Source organism: Penicillium odoratum, assembly GCF_028828045.1.
Source record: "Penicillium odoratum strain IBT 22623 chromosome Unknown utg000005l_segment0_segment0, whole genome shotgun sequence".
Taxonomy (NCBI): Eukaryota; Fungi; Ascomycota; class Eurotiomycetes; order Eurotiales; family Aspergillaceae; genus Penicillium; species Penicillium odoratum.
Genome location: NW_026643147.1, coordinates 4,609,922 through 4,623,521, shown reverse-complemented (window position 1 = coordinate 4,623,521; position 13,600 = coordinate 4,609,922). Strand labels below are relative to the sequence as shown.

The window sequence follows — 13,600 nt, the reverse complement described above, 5'->3', positions numbered from 1 at the left end:
GCCCGAAGCGTCATGGTTGATCGTCAAAACATCCACCAATCCCAAAGTCCACTTTCAACAGCCGGGGTAATACCATCGCGATCACCGAGGCATCATGAAACTTGAAAATGATTCATAAGTATGGCCTGCGACTGGAAAACATGGGATCATAATCCCAGACATCAGTATGCGCGTTCTCCAACTTTTGTGGCTCTTTCTTTGGGCCGTGTCGAGTCTTGTTTATGCGACAAGTGATGGCAACACCACCGATGTCACATGGGACAAATACAGCCTCTCAGTGAAGGGCGAGAGGGTGTTTATTTTCTCTGGTGAATTTCATTATATGCGGCTACCAGTCCCTGAGATGTGGTTGGACGTCTTCCAGAAGCTAAGAGCCAGTGGGTTTAATGCGGTTTCCAGTGAGATCTGATTCAACTTCGAGGTTTATGGTTCACTTTGCTAATTACTCAGTTTACTTCTTCTGGAGCTATCATTCGGCTTCAAAGGATACCTTTGATTTTGAATCGGGCGCTCATGATATCCAGCGTGTATTCGACTATGCTAAGGAGGCCGGTCTATACATCATTACCCGCCCAGGTCCCTATATCAACGCCGAAACCTCTGCTGGGGGTTTTGCCCTGTGGGCATCTAACGGTCAAATGGGGAGTGTGCGTACAAGCGCCACCGCCTATTATGATTGTTGGTATCCGTGGATCGAAAAGGTTGGCAGCATCATTGCAAAAAATCAGATTACGAATGGTGGACCCGTGATTTTGAATCAACATGAGAATGAACTCCAGGAAACCACTCACTCTGCCACCAATACTCTCGTCTTGTATATGGAGCAAATCGCCGCAGCCTTTGATGATGCTGGCATTATTGTTCCCAGCACCCACAATGAGAAGGGCATGCGTGATCAGAGCTGGTCGACGGACTATGAAGATGTTGGTGGCGCTGTGAATGTGTACGGATTGGATTCCTACCCCGGTGGGCTTTCCTGTACCAATCCGAACTCGGGCTTTAGTCTCGTCCGCACTTATTATCAGTGGTTCCAGAACTACTCATTTACTCAACCTGAGTACCTTGCCGAATTCGAGGGTGGATACTTCCAACCCTGGGGTGGGTACTTCTATGACCAATGCAGTGAGGAACAGTCTCCCGAGTTTGTGGATGTCTACTACAAGAACAACATTGGTTCGAGAGTCACTCTTCAAAGTCTGTATATGGTCTTTGGTGGTACCAACTGGGGTCACAGTGCTGCACCGGTTGTGTATACTTCTTATGACTATTCGGCGCCTCTGCGAGAGACTCGGGAGCTCCGTGACAAGATCAAGCAGACCAAGTTGTTGGGATTGTTTACCCGTGTTTCATCTGGTTTGTTGAAGACCGATATGGAAGGGAATGGCACGGGATACACGAGTGATGATAGTATTTACACTTGGGCCTTGCGCAACCCGGATACCCAGGCGGGATTCTACGTCGTTGCACACGATACCAGTTCATCTCGAGATGTGACTACCTTTTCGTTGAGTGTCAACACTTCAGCTGGTAAGCTTCTATCGTTGTGATATCCATCAAGTTCTAACTATATGCAGGTGCGATCTCTATCCCGGATATTGAGCTTGCGGGTCGACAAAGTAAAATCATTGTCACAGATTATGAAGTTGGTAAAGCTTCGAGTCTGCTCTTCTCATCGGCGGAGGTTCTCACTTACGCAACTCTGGAAGATGATGTGATTGTGTTCTACTTGACATCTGGTCAAACAGGAGTATTCGCCTTCCTGGATCCACCAGCGAAACTGACGTTCAAAACCTATGGCGAGTCAAATGTGACCTCTGCGACGGTAGATGATCGAACCCAGTACACATATACCCAGGCGGATGGCTCAACGGTTTTGCAATTCTCTAATGGTGTCCTGATCTATCTCCTGGAGAAAGAAACAGCATGGAATTTCTTTGCAGTTCCAACCACGACAAACCCCAATGTGTCCCCGAGTGAGCATATCTTTGCTCTAGGTCCCTACCTGGTTCGTGAGGCAACTATTTCCGGGAAAACCGTCAGTCTAGTCGGCGACAACGCAAATACCACTTCTATCGAGTAAGTCTTTCTTTGCAGGCGCAGACATCTACTAACGCTTCGTCAAGAGTATATACTGGTGACTCGAAAGTCACCCAAGTCAAGTGGAACGGAAAATCAATTACGACAAAGAAGACCGCATATGGAAGTCTCATAGGCTCCGTGCCTGGAGTTGAATCGAAAATATCACTGCCGACCCTCAAGTCTTGGAAATCGCAAGATACAATTCCAGAAATCCAGGCCGATTATGACGACTCACGCTGGGTGATTTGCAACAAAACCACGACCGTCAATGCGGTCGCCCCGCTGACACTCCCCGTGCTATACTCTGGCGACTATGGATACCATGCTGGAACGAAGGTCTATCGTGGTCGATTCGACGGCCTTAATGCGACTAGTGCCAATATAACCGTACAAAATGGGGCCGGGTCTGGCTGGGCCGCCTGGATGAACGGGGCCTACGTTGGTGGGGCTCTGGGCGATCCGGACCTGGCCTCGACCTCCGCGGTTCTGACTTTCAATCAGTCTCTTCTGCGCGACACCGATAATGTCCTGACAGTTGTGATGGATTATACCGGTCATGACGAGGCAAGTGTCAAGCCAGATGGACCACAGAACCCCCGTGGTATCCTTGGGGCCACTCTCGCGGGCGCCAATTTCACGTCCTGGCGTATCCAAGGCAACGCCGGCGGTGAAGCCAATATTGACCCAGTTCGCGGTCCCATGAACGAAGGTGGACTGTATGGAGAGCGTCTGGGCTGGCATCTCCCCGGTTACACACCGCCCAAATCTGCAGGCACCCAGAGCCCCCTGGATGGGGTTTCGGGTGCTGAAGGTCGTTGGTATACTACCACTTTTGATCTTGATCTCGATTCAGACTTAGACGTGCCGATTGGTCTGCAGCTTGACGCGCCCGACAATACCACTGCCGTAGTCCAGATCTTCATGAACGGGTACCAGTTTGGCCATTACCTGCCTTATCTTGGCCCACAGACCCTCTTCCCGTTCCCACCTGGCATCATCAATAATCGCGGAGAAAATCACTTGGCAATTAGTTTGTGGGCTTTGACTGAGGATGGCGCCCAACTGAGTCAGGTGGAATTGAGTGCATATGGAGCATACCGAACCGGGTTTGACTTTAACCAAGATTGGTCATATTTGCAACCTAAGTGGAAGGATAGAAGTCAATATGCTTGAAGGTTCAGTAAATAGTAAATAGAGTGAGCTTGAGTGGATCCCGGGGAAAGACATGAAGCTCAGGCCAGAAACTGAACAGAAAACAAGGCGAAAAAGTGGAGAAACGGGTTTTCCTGCCCAACTTACCCTCCTCCACCGCCATTTTATCACGCGTTTCTCCACTACCGCGTTCTTTGAATGAATCCTTTTCTTCTTCTCATTTCGATTTCTATGTAACAATGGCTCGCTCATCAAGTATCGATTTAGATTCGCCAGATCGACCATTTGACAACATCATCAACTTCCGAGATGTTGGTCGAACTATCAATCAGTTCTGTGGTACACAGTATGTGACCTGCATTGTCCTTTACCCCTGACGTGTTCTCATCAAAGGAACTAGGATCTTAAAAGAGGGTGTTCTCTTTCGCAGTGCCAGGGTAAGTCAAATTCCCCGCGCTTGAAATACTTAATACTTGGACACGAATGAAATACTGATTGTATTCTTTATAGCCGGATGATGCATCAGAACGAGATACGCGGCGCATGGCCGAAGAGTTTCAAATATCCACAGTCATTGATTTACGATCAACGTAAGCTTATTGATTCCCGTGGTCAAAGACCTAGTGACTAATCCATACAGAACGGAACATCAAATGGCAACCCGGAAACGTCGTGCAGAGAATGCGAATTCAGGGGAGACTACAGACATTGACTTGACTGGAACACCAGTGGCCAATGCGGATGAGCATTTACTGCAGATTCCAGACTCTCATCGACATTTGATCAGCTTGACAGGGAAAGGATTAGAGCGCACATTATTGTGGAAGCTAGACTGGATGAATTATATGTAAGCTGATTTCAATCCATCCTCTACCGGTATCCCAGCTAATCAGAGTGGGGCAAATAGAAAAGTACTCACCATGGCAGCGACGGGCTACCGCAACGATGCGGTCCGTTTGGTGGGGGAGCAGGTCATGCAACCGCGAGGATTAACAGGACTCGCGCAAGACACGCTCGATGCCAGTAAGGCGGAGATACGATCTATTTTTGAGCTCCTTTGTCAGGACGAGTCGTATCCAGTTCTGGTACACTGCACACAGGGCAAGGATCGCACGGGTCTGATTATCTTAATGATGATGCTGCTGGTAGGTGAGACTGTGTCCACTGCGGCGATCATCGACGACTATACGCGATCTGAGCTGGAGCTCGTGCCGGAATTTGAGGAGCGCATGCGTGAAATTCGCGCGCTCGGTCTCGGGGAAGATTACACACGCTGTCCGCCGGACTTTGTGAATGCGACAACGGAGTATCTACAAAAGCATGGTGGCGTTCAGGGTTATTTGAATGGAATTGGGATTAATGCACAGATGCAGGAACATATACGACAGAAGATACTCGCTTAATACTGCATTTGACCTAGGGGGTGGTACTTTCTTTCTTTTGTATTGATATGGAACTTATAGTATGCAGATATAGATACGATAATGATGACGGGCTGAACCTTGAACAAATTCTCCTTCTATTATGTAGACTGGAGATGATTATAATGTACAGATGGACATAACAGGGCACGGTAGGTATTTCGCCATAGATAACATGGAAGGTCACTGAAACAAATGCATAGGTATAACCAGGAAATGATCAAAAATCATGATAGACGTGAGAAAGACGGGATCACTCCCTAATCATAATTTGTTTTAAACGCGCTGGCCACGGTAATAGTGAGCAGAGTCAACGGTCAGAGGCTCCTCCAAGGAGGCCTGCGGGACATCATCATCAGTCTGAGACTGAGACATGTTGGCTCGCTTCTCACCCTGAGGCAGGTGTCTCCGAGTACGGACCGACGGCAACAAATCGATCATGAAGGAAAGTACGTAACCAGTGAAGACGAAGGCAATCACCCATTCTATGATGGCACCAGGGTTCTTCTTCGCACGATCGCTGCTCTCCATGCAAATACCAAACGCAATTGCCAGGGCAATTTCAATGATCACAAAGCTGAGCTTGATTGCAAAGCTGACCAAGAGAATGCGGTGTTGAGACCGATAGAAGAGGCCCATATGTAGATACTCGGCACAAATCAAGATTGCGCTGATCAGATATCCCGCACTACCCTGCATTAGCCAGACGCAACATCTCACCTGGGGACACCAACTTACATAAACATGACCAGAAATCCATCGTGCAAGTGTGGGTATTGAGCTGTGTCGAAAATGGACAAGAGGATCAAACCAAGTGCTCCAGCGACGGCAAAGAAGATGGAGAGAATGGAGCAGACTTTGTCAAACCAACCCTTGTTGGGAACAAGTTGACCCGCATGTCGCAGCCAGCGCTCAGCCAGCAACGCGAGATCCAGGAAGACCACGGTGATGACACTACCAGTAATGAAAAGAGGCTGTGCACCATAGGCACCCACGTCAGAGATGTATCTATCGAATTTGTTAGTCTTATTCCATTCCGATTGCAAGGGGGAAAAGCATACGCAACCGTTTGGCCGTCGGTGGTACCATCGGCGTTACGCATACACGGGTAGATAGGTCGACCATCTCGGACCCATGTCACGAGCATGGCAATTAACATCGCTGGAAATTGATTGATTAGATCCTTTGCCACCATAAAAAAAAGAAAAAGATATAGATAGGAAATAGAATCCACCTACCAACCCACATGCAGGCCGAAATGACCGGAAACACCCAGAACGAGATAATCCACATCTTGACAAATCTGCTATATCTCGTTCTAGTACGTCGCGAGGGGCGGAAGGGGAAAGTATTATGGACTTTATCAAATGTCACCTTCGACGCGACAGCAGAATGCGGGCCTGGTCAAGCGTGACGATGGGAACTCAAATCTGTACATGTTCCAGTTAGTCATGCTATACATCCCATATAGTCCATACGCTTAAGCACATCTGATATCACCAGTTGCCTGCACATGTGCAATAAGGACTGATTTTAATCACCTATATGTCCAAGACTGATCGACTAAGTTATGAAATTGGGCCTTCAATCTCACGCATTCCACACTAAATTGATCGACGGGTTGAGCTTTAAGATTTTCGGCAGGAAGGGTTTGTTGTGGCTGTGGCGCACGGGAATCCAGGAACGCGGAAGATCCTCCAGAAATCAAAATGATCAGAATGATCAGAATGATAACTGTTGGGGAAAGTGTGAAAGGGGAATTAAGGAAATTAAGGAGATTCAGGAAAAGGAAGTGATGTCCCTCACAGCAAGGGCCGAAGACTAAAAAGGGAGTGAAGTTCGTCGACGTCATCGTCTGCCAAGGCAATCATCACCGTCGTTTTCCGGATCCGCGAGTCCGCGTAAGTAGACCCACTAGAACATTGAATACAAATACATATAGACTGTGGCCATGGCATCAGTCCAATATTTCCTTGTCACGCGACCTTGGAGATAAGTAAATCTCGGAATATGTATTTATGCATTCGTACCTGGTTTTCAATCTACCAAACGCCATTGAAGGAAGAGAGATATAAGACCCAAACTGAACCCAACCCAAAAAAATAACGAAGAGAAAAGCACATTAAGAGGGCAACTGGGGGAAAGAAGACACAATTTTATCAACTGCTTCGTTGACGACCCTTACCGGCTCCAGCAACAGGGCGTCTCTTTATACCAGGCGGCTGAGAGGGCGGCTGACACTCCACAACTCCAACAATCTGTACATCTGAATCTTCATCACTCCCTGTCTCTTCCTCGCTGGACGTCTCCGACTCATTCTCCGGCGGAGGGGAGCCTTTTGATTGCGATGTACCCGTTAACGGTCGTCCATCGACCGAGGGTCGATTTTGGGCTTGAATCGGGGACATCCCCGCTGTATAGCTCATGCGACTCTGAGGCCCCACGCGAAGGTCGGTAGGAAGCTGGGGTTGAAAAGGAGGTTGTTCCGATGCGTATGTATTCATTTGCATGGGATTATAATAGGGCGGGGCCCATTGAGGATCATCTGGCAGTGGTCGTGCATACATGGAAGGATGCATCGACTGGGGGCGGTTGTTGGGAGGCACACGGTCGGAGAACGGGGAGTAGGGAGGTCGGAGCGGGGAGTTGGATTGTTGCGGGCGCAAGGATTGCATCGTCGGGGTGCGCGGACGATTGGACGACGAACTGGTTGGTCGGCCAGAGCCTGCATTCCGATTCCATCCCGCATCAGGCGCGAAGGGTGGGTAGGCACCATTTTGCTCAGGGGGTACAGTATGGCCATTTCGTCGGGACGATGGCCTTGAGTTGCTCACACTCCCTTGTCGACTGCGCGTCCGAGTCCCTGCGCCTGCGCTTGGGTTGTCCGTGTGTTGACGTTTGCGCTCCAATGCTGCCAGCTCCCGTTTGGAGAGCCGAACGTTCTTTTTGCCTAGCATCTGGGCGCGGCGAATCCGCTCCAATGCCGTGTCCACCAGTTGATCCTCCTTGTCTCGCATGGCCAGCTGGACCGCATAAGCCACCGTACTGTCCCCATTTTCATACAGATCGTAATCCCCTCCATCCATCACCGATTCCGTCTCGTCATTCAGGTCCTCATACTCCATCCGCCGGCGCGACACCCGACCCCCATATTCCTGCTGCCACGGGTAGCGACCATTGCGCACCAACTCCCGTCCAAACACATCCTCATCCTCGCTGATAATCTCCTTCACCCGGTTATCCTCCTCCCACGGTCGTCCCCCATTGTGTCTCCCCATTCGTGCCCCCGGTGGTCTTCCCCATCGGGGCATATCATAAGGAGCTCGCGGCCGACCACCTAGACCGCCTCCTCGGAAAAAGCATTCTCGATCGGTTTATCCAAGAATGCGGCGTGACCAAAGACGGTCACACCAGTTGCGCCAATGAGCCACAGGACGGTCGTGAAGGGCGAGGCCCAGAGACCCAGGGGAACAGCAACACACAGCAGCGCGGTGTAAAGCTGCGAGGTGTTGAAGCGGCGGAAGCCTACATCCAGATCACGGCCACCAAGCTTGCCAATACCGTAGAGACTGCATGTGACAAGGATAATGACGAACAGCAGCACAGGGTTGGTCAGCAAGCTGTAGATGCTGAGCATCACAAAGACGACGGCATAGTTGCTGGAAAAGTAGGACAGGTTGTAATTGACACGGCTCTGGATCTCGCCAAAGTTCGCGGGCTTGGAAACACGCTTGACATCGAGGAACTCGGAGATGGGGCGCAAGTTCGCAAAGCGGGAGGTCAAGGATTGGCTGCGGAGGTTGTTGAAACGGTCACCAAAGCGCGAAGTGATCGCATCGATAGGGATTTGAATAGCCATTGCTGTATAGAGACGCAAGAACGGGAGATGAAAAGGAAAAAAGAAGGGTTGGAGTGGATGGAAAGTTGGAAAGAGACAAAAGTTGGGAAGTGGAAAGTTGGAAATCGAAGATGCCAAGTCGCGGAAGGGGGTCAAAGGTCAACACTGACAAGTGGGACTCTTAGGAAGGCAGTCACTTTTCCTTTTTTTTTTTCCTTCTTCTGCCTTTTAGGCCCCTTTTTGACTAAGAATAGTACATTTAGTACTATAAAAGAGGAAGAATCTTTAGTCGATTTGACCTTGATAGTCCAAGTATCTTCTATTTCTCTGCTCGCGGAAAAACAGTAGAAATTCACCGGATTTGATCCATCATGGGGTTATACCTCATGTATGGAGAGAGCACATAGATCACTTTTTTTTTTTCCCCCTCGTAAAAGGTGGGAAAAAATCTCCAGTGAAGAGTAAGTAAGAATATGTAGGGGGATATTACATGTATAAATAGACGAGTAGATTTCCCCTCAAAGTCTCTCTCTCTCTCTCTCATATGCAGTCGATTGGGCCACGTCCGACTTACATACAGTTTGCATTTGACTCCACCGCTGGTCGGGGAAGTGACTTGTTAAGTAGAAGTGACTTCTGTATTTTAAAAATTAAAAGTAAATTAAAATAATACAAGGTAATTATTTTAACAAATGTACTTCGCACTAGGTAGGTACCTAGGACTCCGTACGTACTTGGTAATTATAATAATTATGGAGTTGATTCTTTTAGCCACCTATTGGCCTTTCTCCCGTTCCTTTTTAAAGTTGTTTTAGGGGTCGCAGGGTTGACCGCTCCATCCATCCCCCTCAACCATGAAGCCTGTCATTCTTTCCCTATTTCTGGTCTTCGTGGGCCTGGTGGCTGCTTTTACCAAGGAAGGTAATTTTATTCTGTTGTTCTCCTCCAAATGCAGTGCTAATACAACAACAGACTATGAGATCTTCCGTCTACGGGATGAGGTCGCTACTGGTGAAGGTGAAAATGTGACCTTCTACGGTAAATGGTTCCTTTCCCAAATGGCAGTCCCAAGAAGAATTTCACTGATTCCAATCTGTTGATTTAGACTTCCTCGGCATCCGTCCAAATGCCAATCACGATCAAATCACCAAGGCTCATCGCCAAAAGTCGCGTACCCTCCACCCTGACAAGGTCAAGCGCGCCTTTGTGGCCAACTATGCCACCGATAAGTCCAAGTCTAAGACCACTAAGCCCGGCGTCCATGTCAATTCCGGTCCCTCCAAGCGCGAGATCGAAGCCGCCGTCAAGGATGCCAATGCCCGTTCTGCTCGCTTGAACACCGTGGCCAATGTCCTGCGTGGCCCCGGTCGTGAGCGTTATGATCACTTCCTCAAGAATGGATTTCCCTTGTGGAGAGGTACTGGATACTACTACACCCGGTTCCGCCCCGGTCTGGGTTCCGTGCTGGCTGGTCTGTTCCTGGTATTTGGCGGTGCGGCGCACTACGGAGCTCTGATCCTGGCCTGGAAACGGCAGCGGGAGTTCGTCGACCGATACATTCGTCAGGCGCGTAGGGCGGCCTATGGAGATGAAATGGGTATTCGTGGCATCCCTGGAATTGACTCGATCGGCTCCTCTGCTCCCGCCCCCTCTTCCGAGGGCGAGCCTACTGCCATGTCAGTCAACCGTCGCCAGAAGCGAATGATGGATAAGGAGAATCGTAAGGAGAAGAAGAGTGGACGGGCACCCGCCCGTAGCTCGGGTACTTCCACGCCTACCGAGCAGACAGTGGTGTCGACTGGAGAGCGCAAGCGGGTCGTTGCGGAGAACGGCAAGGTCCTCATTGTTGAGGCAACGGGAAATGTTTTCCTGGAGGAGGTAAATGATGATGGTGAACGGCAGGAGTTCCTGCTGGATATTGATGAGATCCAGCGGCCTACCATCCGTGACACCATTGTCTGCAAGCTCCCTATGTGGTGCTTCCACAAGACTGTTGGCCGAGTTCTGGGCTCCCCAGTTGAAGAGGAGAATGTTGTGGAGACTGAGGAAGCCGAGGAGTCGATTGATACCAGTGAGACTACCGCCACTTCGAGCGAACGGTCGACTCGCCGACGTGGCAAGCGGACTCAGCGATCATAACTGGAGTTCAACCCGACCATTGTTACTCAGGGTGTTGAAGTTCCGGTCATTATTTATTGGTGTCACGTATGATTTCCCCCTAAAAAAAACTTGAATAGATGGAGTGGATGAATCAATAGAATCTACATACCGATTTCCCGTAAGAGCCGAGTTGGCCAAGAAACCTATCATCGTCACCGCGATTTAATCTCCACTGTTCGTCCTGATAATGCAGGGCGCCAGTCAGGGCTGGCCACAAAGTCCCCTAGTCCAATGTAGGGAAGTCCACTGAGGCCATTATCCACCATTGGGTACCAATACTTCACCGACTCTATGATTTAAAAAGGAGATCACACCCCTGCATTTCTGCTATTCTTTCCTCCGTTTCAAGTCTCAGTTTTTACAATTGCGTTCAATCCGGTTGCTTTTCATAACGAAACAGAGAAGAAACAAGGCGATTCAACGAAATTCCAGCGAGCCTCCCTAATACATGCAATATCATCACAGGGTCGAGTCACAGGAAAAGACAGGCACAAATGAGAACGAGATGGTAGGTATATCATCATAGTCGTTAGGTCGGAGAGGTCGTCATGAAGCGTCCATGTCCCTTAGGCAAACATTTTGGCCAGGGTGAACAGTGAATTGACACTTTCTGAGAATCCCTTACTCTCCATCCCTCCCATTCCACGGGCCCCAGCCGAGGATCCACCAAGAGCGCCCATGACGCCGTGGGGCAATCGAATGCCGATCATCGCTAACAGCTTTGGCAAAACGCCGCTCGTAAGGAGGGGCAGGATGACGAGCATAAACACTTTCAGCGGGTGTTCACGAGCGTAGCGGTAGATATCACGGAACAGCTTCTTGATTGAGCGGATCAAACGCTGCATGAATCCCTCACGGGGTCGGACCCGGCGTGATGACGACGAGAAAGTCGAAAATACGGAGGGACTGGAGCGCCCTGAGCGACCTCCTCCACGGCCAAGGCTGAAGATGGACGGCGCCGAATGGCCTCTGTGGTAGGTTGAGTAGCTTGATCTGGACGGGGAGCTCGCACGTCGGCGTACATAGCCATTCGATGATCTTGAGGTTTTGGACGAAGGCCCATCGAACCAACCCATTTTTATGTGAAAGGACAAATGTCACTGGTCTTGTCTGGTGTTGTTGAATATGATAAAAGTCTTGATAGAGTGGATTGCGGGGAAGCGTAAACAGATTGTTCACGATGGAACTAAGCTTTCAAAATGAAAGTAACAAAGGCTTCCTTTCAGGACCTTTTGAAGATGCTTTTTTTTTGCCTCTGTGGCAATCAGACTCAAGAAAAACTCAGAGAGCTGCAGGTCAGCCGCTAGGAGCTGCAGGAGGCGCAAATGTCTCGACTGTTGCGTATATCTACTCCACCCACGATCTGCTTCCAATCCAATTGACCAAGCTATAGGTTGTACGGGAAAAAAAATCAGGGGAACAATGCAGACTAAAAAAGCAAAATGATTAATGATTAAGAATTAATCTGTTAAAATTAAGGTGGCTGGGAAATATGACGAATCAAAGTGGTTTTTGGTGTCAGGGGGGGTTGTGATTAGATACCTTATATATGAGGTGTCCATTTATCACATGCTTCTTGCCTTAGGCAGCAAGGACGTCATTGGCGGGCTCTACGTATTCAATATATTGACAACCTGTTCTCATAACCAGTTCAATCTTTGTTCTTTTTATATCACTCATATCACCATGCCAAGTAAGTGGACTTTTATTTCTACTGAGATTTCGATCAAGCTAACCTCAATCACCTACACTACAGAAAGCCCTGATTACTGTAAGATCATCTTCCCCTCACACCTGGTCATGACTCCTTACTTTCCAAACAGACAAGATCCTCGGGGTACCACAAGATGCGACTCAGCAACAGATCCGCATTGCATATAAAAGGTTCGAGCACTTCACAAACTGCAAACTACTCGGGTCATCTATTCGAGGCCATGCTGACCAAAAATCCAGAGAATCACTGAAATGCCACCCCGATCGAGTTCCTGCAGACTCCCCCGAACGACCGGCTCGGACTCGCAAGTTCCAGGATGTCAACGATGCCTACTACACCTTGTCTGACTCGGTGCGACGACGAGAATATGATGCTACTCGCGCATATGAGGCTGAGGCTGAGACCGAGGAGGAAGTACCCCAAGGCGGCTCCGGTGGGTTCCCATGGTCTAGCTTTGGCTTTGGGAGTCACGAGGAACGTGAGGAGCGTGACTCCAATCAGTTTGGCTCGGTGTTTGAAGAGATGTTGCGCGAAGAGGGGCTGGCAGAAGACGCTGAGGGTCAGCGGGCCCGTCCCACCTCGCGGTTTTGGGCAGTGGTTGGGGGTTTGAGTGGCGGTGCTCTGGGTTTCATTGTTGGCAACATTCCTGGTGGCCTAGCTGGGGCAGTCGCGGGCAATCGCCTGGGCGCAGTCCGCGATGCCAAGGGTAAAAGTGTCTATGAGGTCTTCCTGGACCTTCCACAGCCAGATCGGACGCAACTCTTGAGTGAATTAGCTGCGAAGGTGTTCCAATCTGCTATGGGGCGCTAAATGAGCTCATCATATTTCGAACATTATCTTATTTGCGACGGTTTGGCGTTGGTAAACTAGGTCCCCTGTTTGGAGGGGGTATATGGATTGGGTGGACACCGGGTGGGAACAGGGTGGAACCTCGGGGGTGTTTGGGATATTTTACGCGACATGACCATTTGTAGTCTCCAGGGGGTAGATTTATGTAGATATATGCAAATACAATCGAAGATCTAATCTGTTGATTCTCTTTGTACAGTATACTGCATAATCTCTTATCGATAACATGCAGTCATATCTATCTACACCTGACTCACGTGTTCTATACATCTTTCTTTGTAATATTTGACCCAAGGAAAAGCTTACACCCTCTTAATGAAGTGTCTATCCTAAATTGTTCATGTGTGTCTTTGGCTAGACCGACTTTGGACTAAATCGCCAATCGTC

General features: G+C 49.2%; 9 protein-coding genes across 9 annotated transcripts; 5 read left to right on the top strand and 4 right to left on the bottom strand.

Moving 5' to 3' along the window:
• Window positions 1-425: 425 nt before the first annotated feature.
• N7520_007266 (glycoside hydrolase family 35 protein) lies at window positions 426-3,252 on the top strand (the record flags this gene model as incomplete). Its single annotated transcript, XM_057141200.1, has 3 exons — window positions 426-1,527; window positions 1,575-2,076; window positions 2,124-3,252. The coding sequence occupies 3 exons, from the start codon at window positions 426-428 to the stop codon at window positions 3,250-3,252; spliced, it is 2,733 nt and encodes a 910-aa protein (XP_056995206.1).
• Window positions 3,253-3,470: 218 nt separating this feature from the next.
• N7520_007265 (uncharacterized protein) lies at window positions 3,471-3,825 on the top strand (the record flags this gene model as incomplete). Its single annotated transcript, XM_057141199.1, has 3 exons — window positions 3,471-3,577; window positions 3,632-3,668; window positions 3,742-3,825. 3 exons carry the CDS (start codon window positions 3,471-3,473, stop codon window positions 3,823-3,825), a joined length of 228 nt encoding a protein of 75 aa, XP_056995205.1.
• A 326-nt stretch (window positions 3,826-4,151) lies between these two features.
• On the top strand, window positions 4,152-4,634 carry N7520_007264 (uncharacterized protein; the record flags this gene model as incomplete). Its single annotated transcript, XM_057141198.1, has 1 exon — window positions 4,152-4,634. One exon carries the CDS (start codon window positions 4,152-4,154, stop codon window positions 4,632-4,634), a length of 483 nt encoding a protein of 160 aa, XP_056995204.1.
• Window positions 4,635-4,928: 294 nt separating this feature from the next.
• N7520_007263 (Frag1/DRAM/Sfk1 family protein) lies at window positions 4,929-5,945 on the bottom strand (the record flags this gene model as incomplete). Its single annotated transcript, XM_057141197.1, has 4 exons — window positions 4,929-5,340; window positions 5,391-5,660; window positions 5,714-5,813; window positions 5,891-5,945. 4 exons carry the CDS (start codon window positions 5,943-5,945, stop codon window positions 4,929-4,931), a joined length of 837 nt encoding a protein of 278 aa, XP_056995203.1.
• An 866-nt stretch (window positions 5,946-6,811) lies between these two features.
• N7520_007262 (uncharacterized protein) lies at window positions 6,812-7,963 on the bottom strand (the record flags this gene model as incomplete). The annotated part of the gene is made up of 1 exon (XM_057141196.1): window positions 6,812-7,963. One exon carries the CDS (start codon window positions 7,961-7,963, stop codon window positions 6,812-6,814), a length of 1,152 nt encoding a protein of 383 aa, XP_056995202.1.
• A 26-nt stretch (window positions 7,964-7,989) lies between these two features.
• N7520_007261 (putative COPII vesicles protein Yip3) lies at window positions 7,990-8,511 on the bottom strand (the record flags this gene model as incomplete). The annotated part of the gene is made up of 1 exon (XM_057141195.1): window positions 7,990-8,511. One exon carries the CDS (start codon window positions 8,509-8,511, stop codon window positions 7,990-7,992), a length of 522 nt encoding a protein of 173 aa, XP_056995201.1.
• An 833-nt stretch (window positions 8,512-9,344) lies between these two features.
• On the top strand, window positions 9,345-10,629 carry N7520_007260 (uncharacterized protein; the record flags this gene model as incomplete). Its single annotated transcript, XM_057141194.1, has 3 exons — window positions 9,345-9,411; window positions 9,463-9,528; window positions 9,596-10,629. 3 exons carry the CDS (start codon window positions 9,345-9,347, stop codon window positions 10,627-10,629), a joined length of 1,167 nt encoding a protein of 388 aa, XP_056995200.1.
• Window positions 10,630-11,216: 587 nt separating this feature from the next.
• N7520_007259 (uncharacterized protein) lies at window positions 11,217-11,726 on the bottom strand (the record flags this gene model as incomplete). The annotated part of the gene is made up of 1 exon (XM_057141193.1): window positions 11,217-11,726. The coding sequence occupies one exon, from the start codon at window positions 11,724-11,726 to the stop codon at window positions 11,217-11,219; it is 510 nt and encodes a 169-aa protein (XP_056995199.1).
• Window positions 11,727-12,336: 610 nt separating this feature from the next.
• On the top strand, window positions 12,337-13,174 carry N7520_007258 (putative DnaJ chaperone (Caj1); the record flags this gene model as incomplete). Its single annotated transcript, XM_057141192.1, has 3 exons — window positions 12,337-12,343; window positions 12,407-12,421; window positions 12,474-13,174. The coding sequence occupies 3 exons, from the start codon at window positions 12,337-12,339 to the stop codon at window positions 13,172-13,174; spliced, it is 723 nt and encodes a 240-aa protein (XP_056995198.1).
• Between the last annotated feature and the right edge of the window lie 426 nt (window positions 13,175-13,600).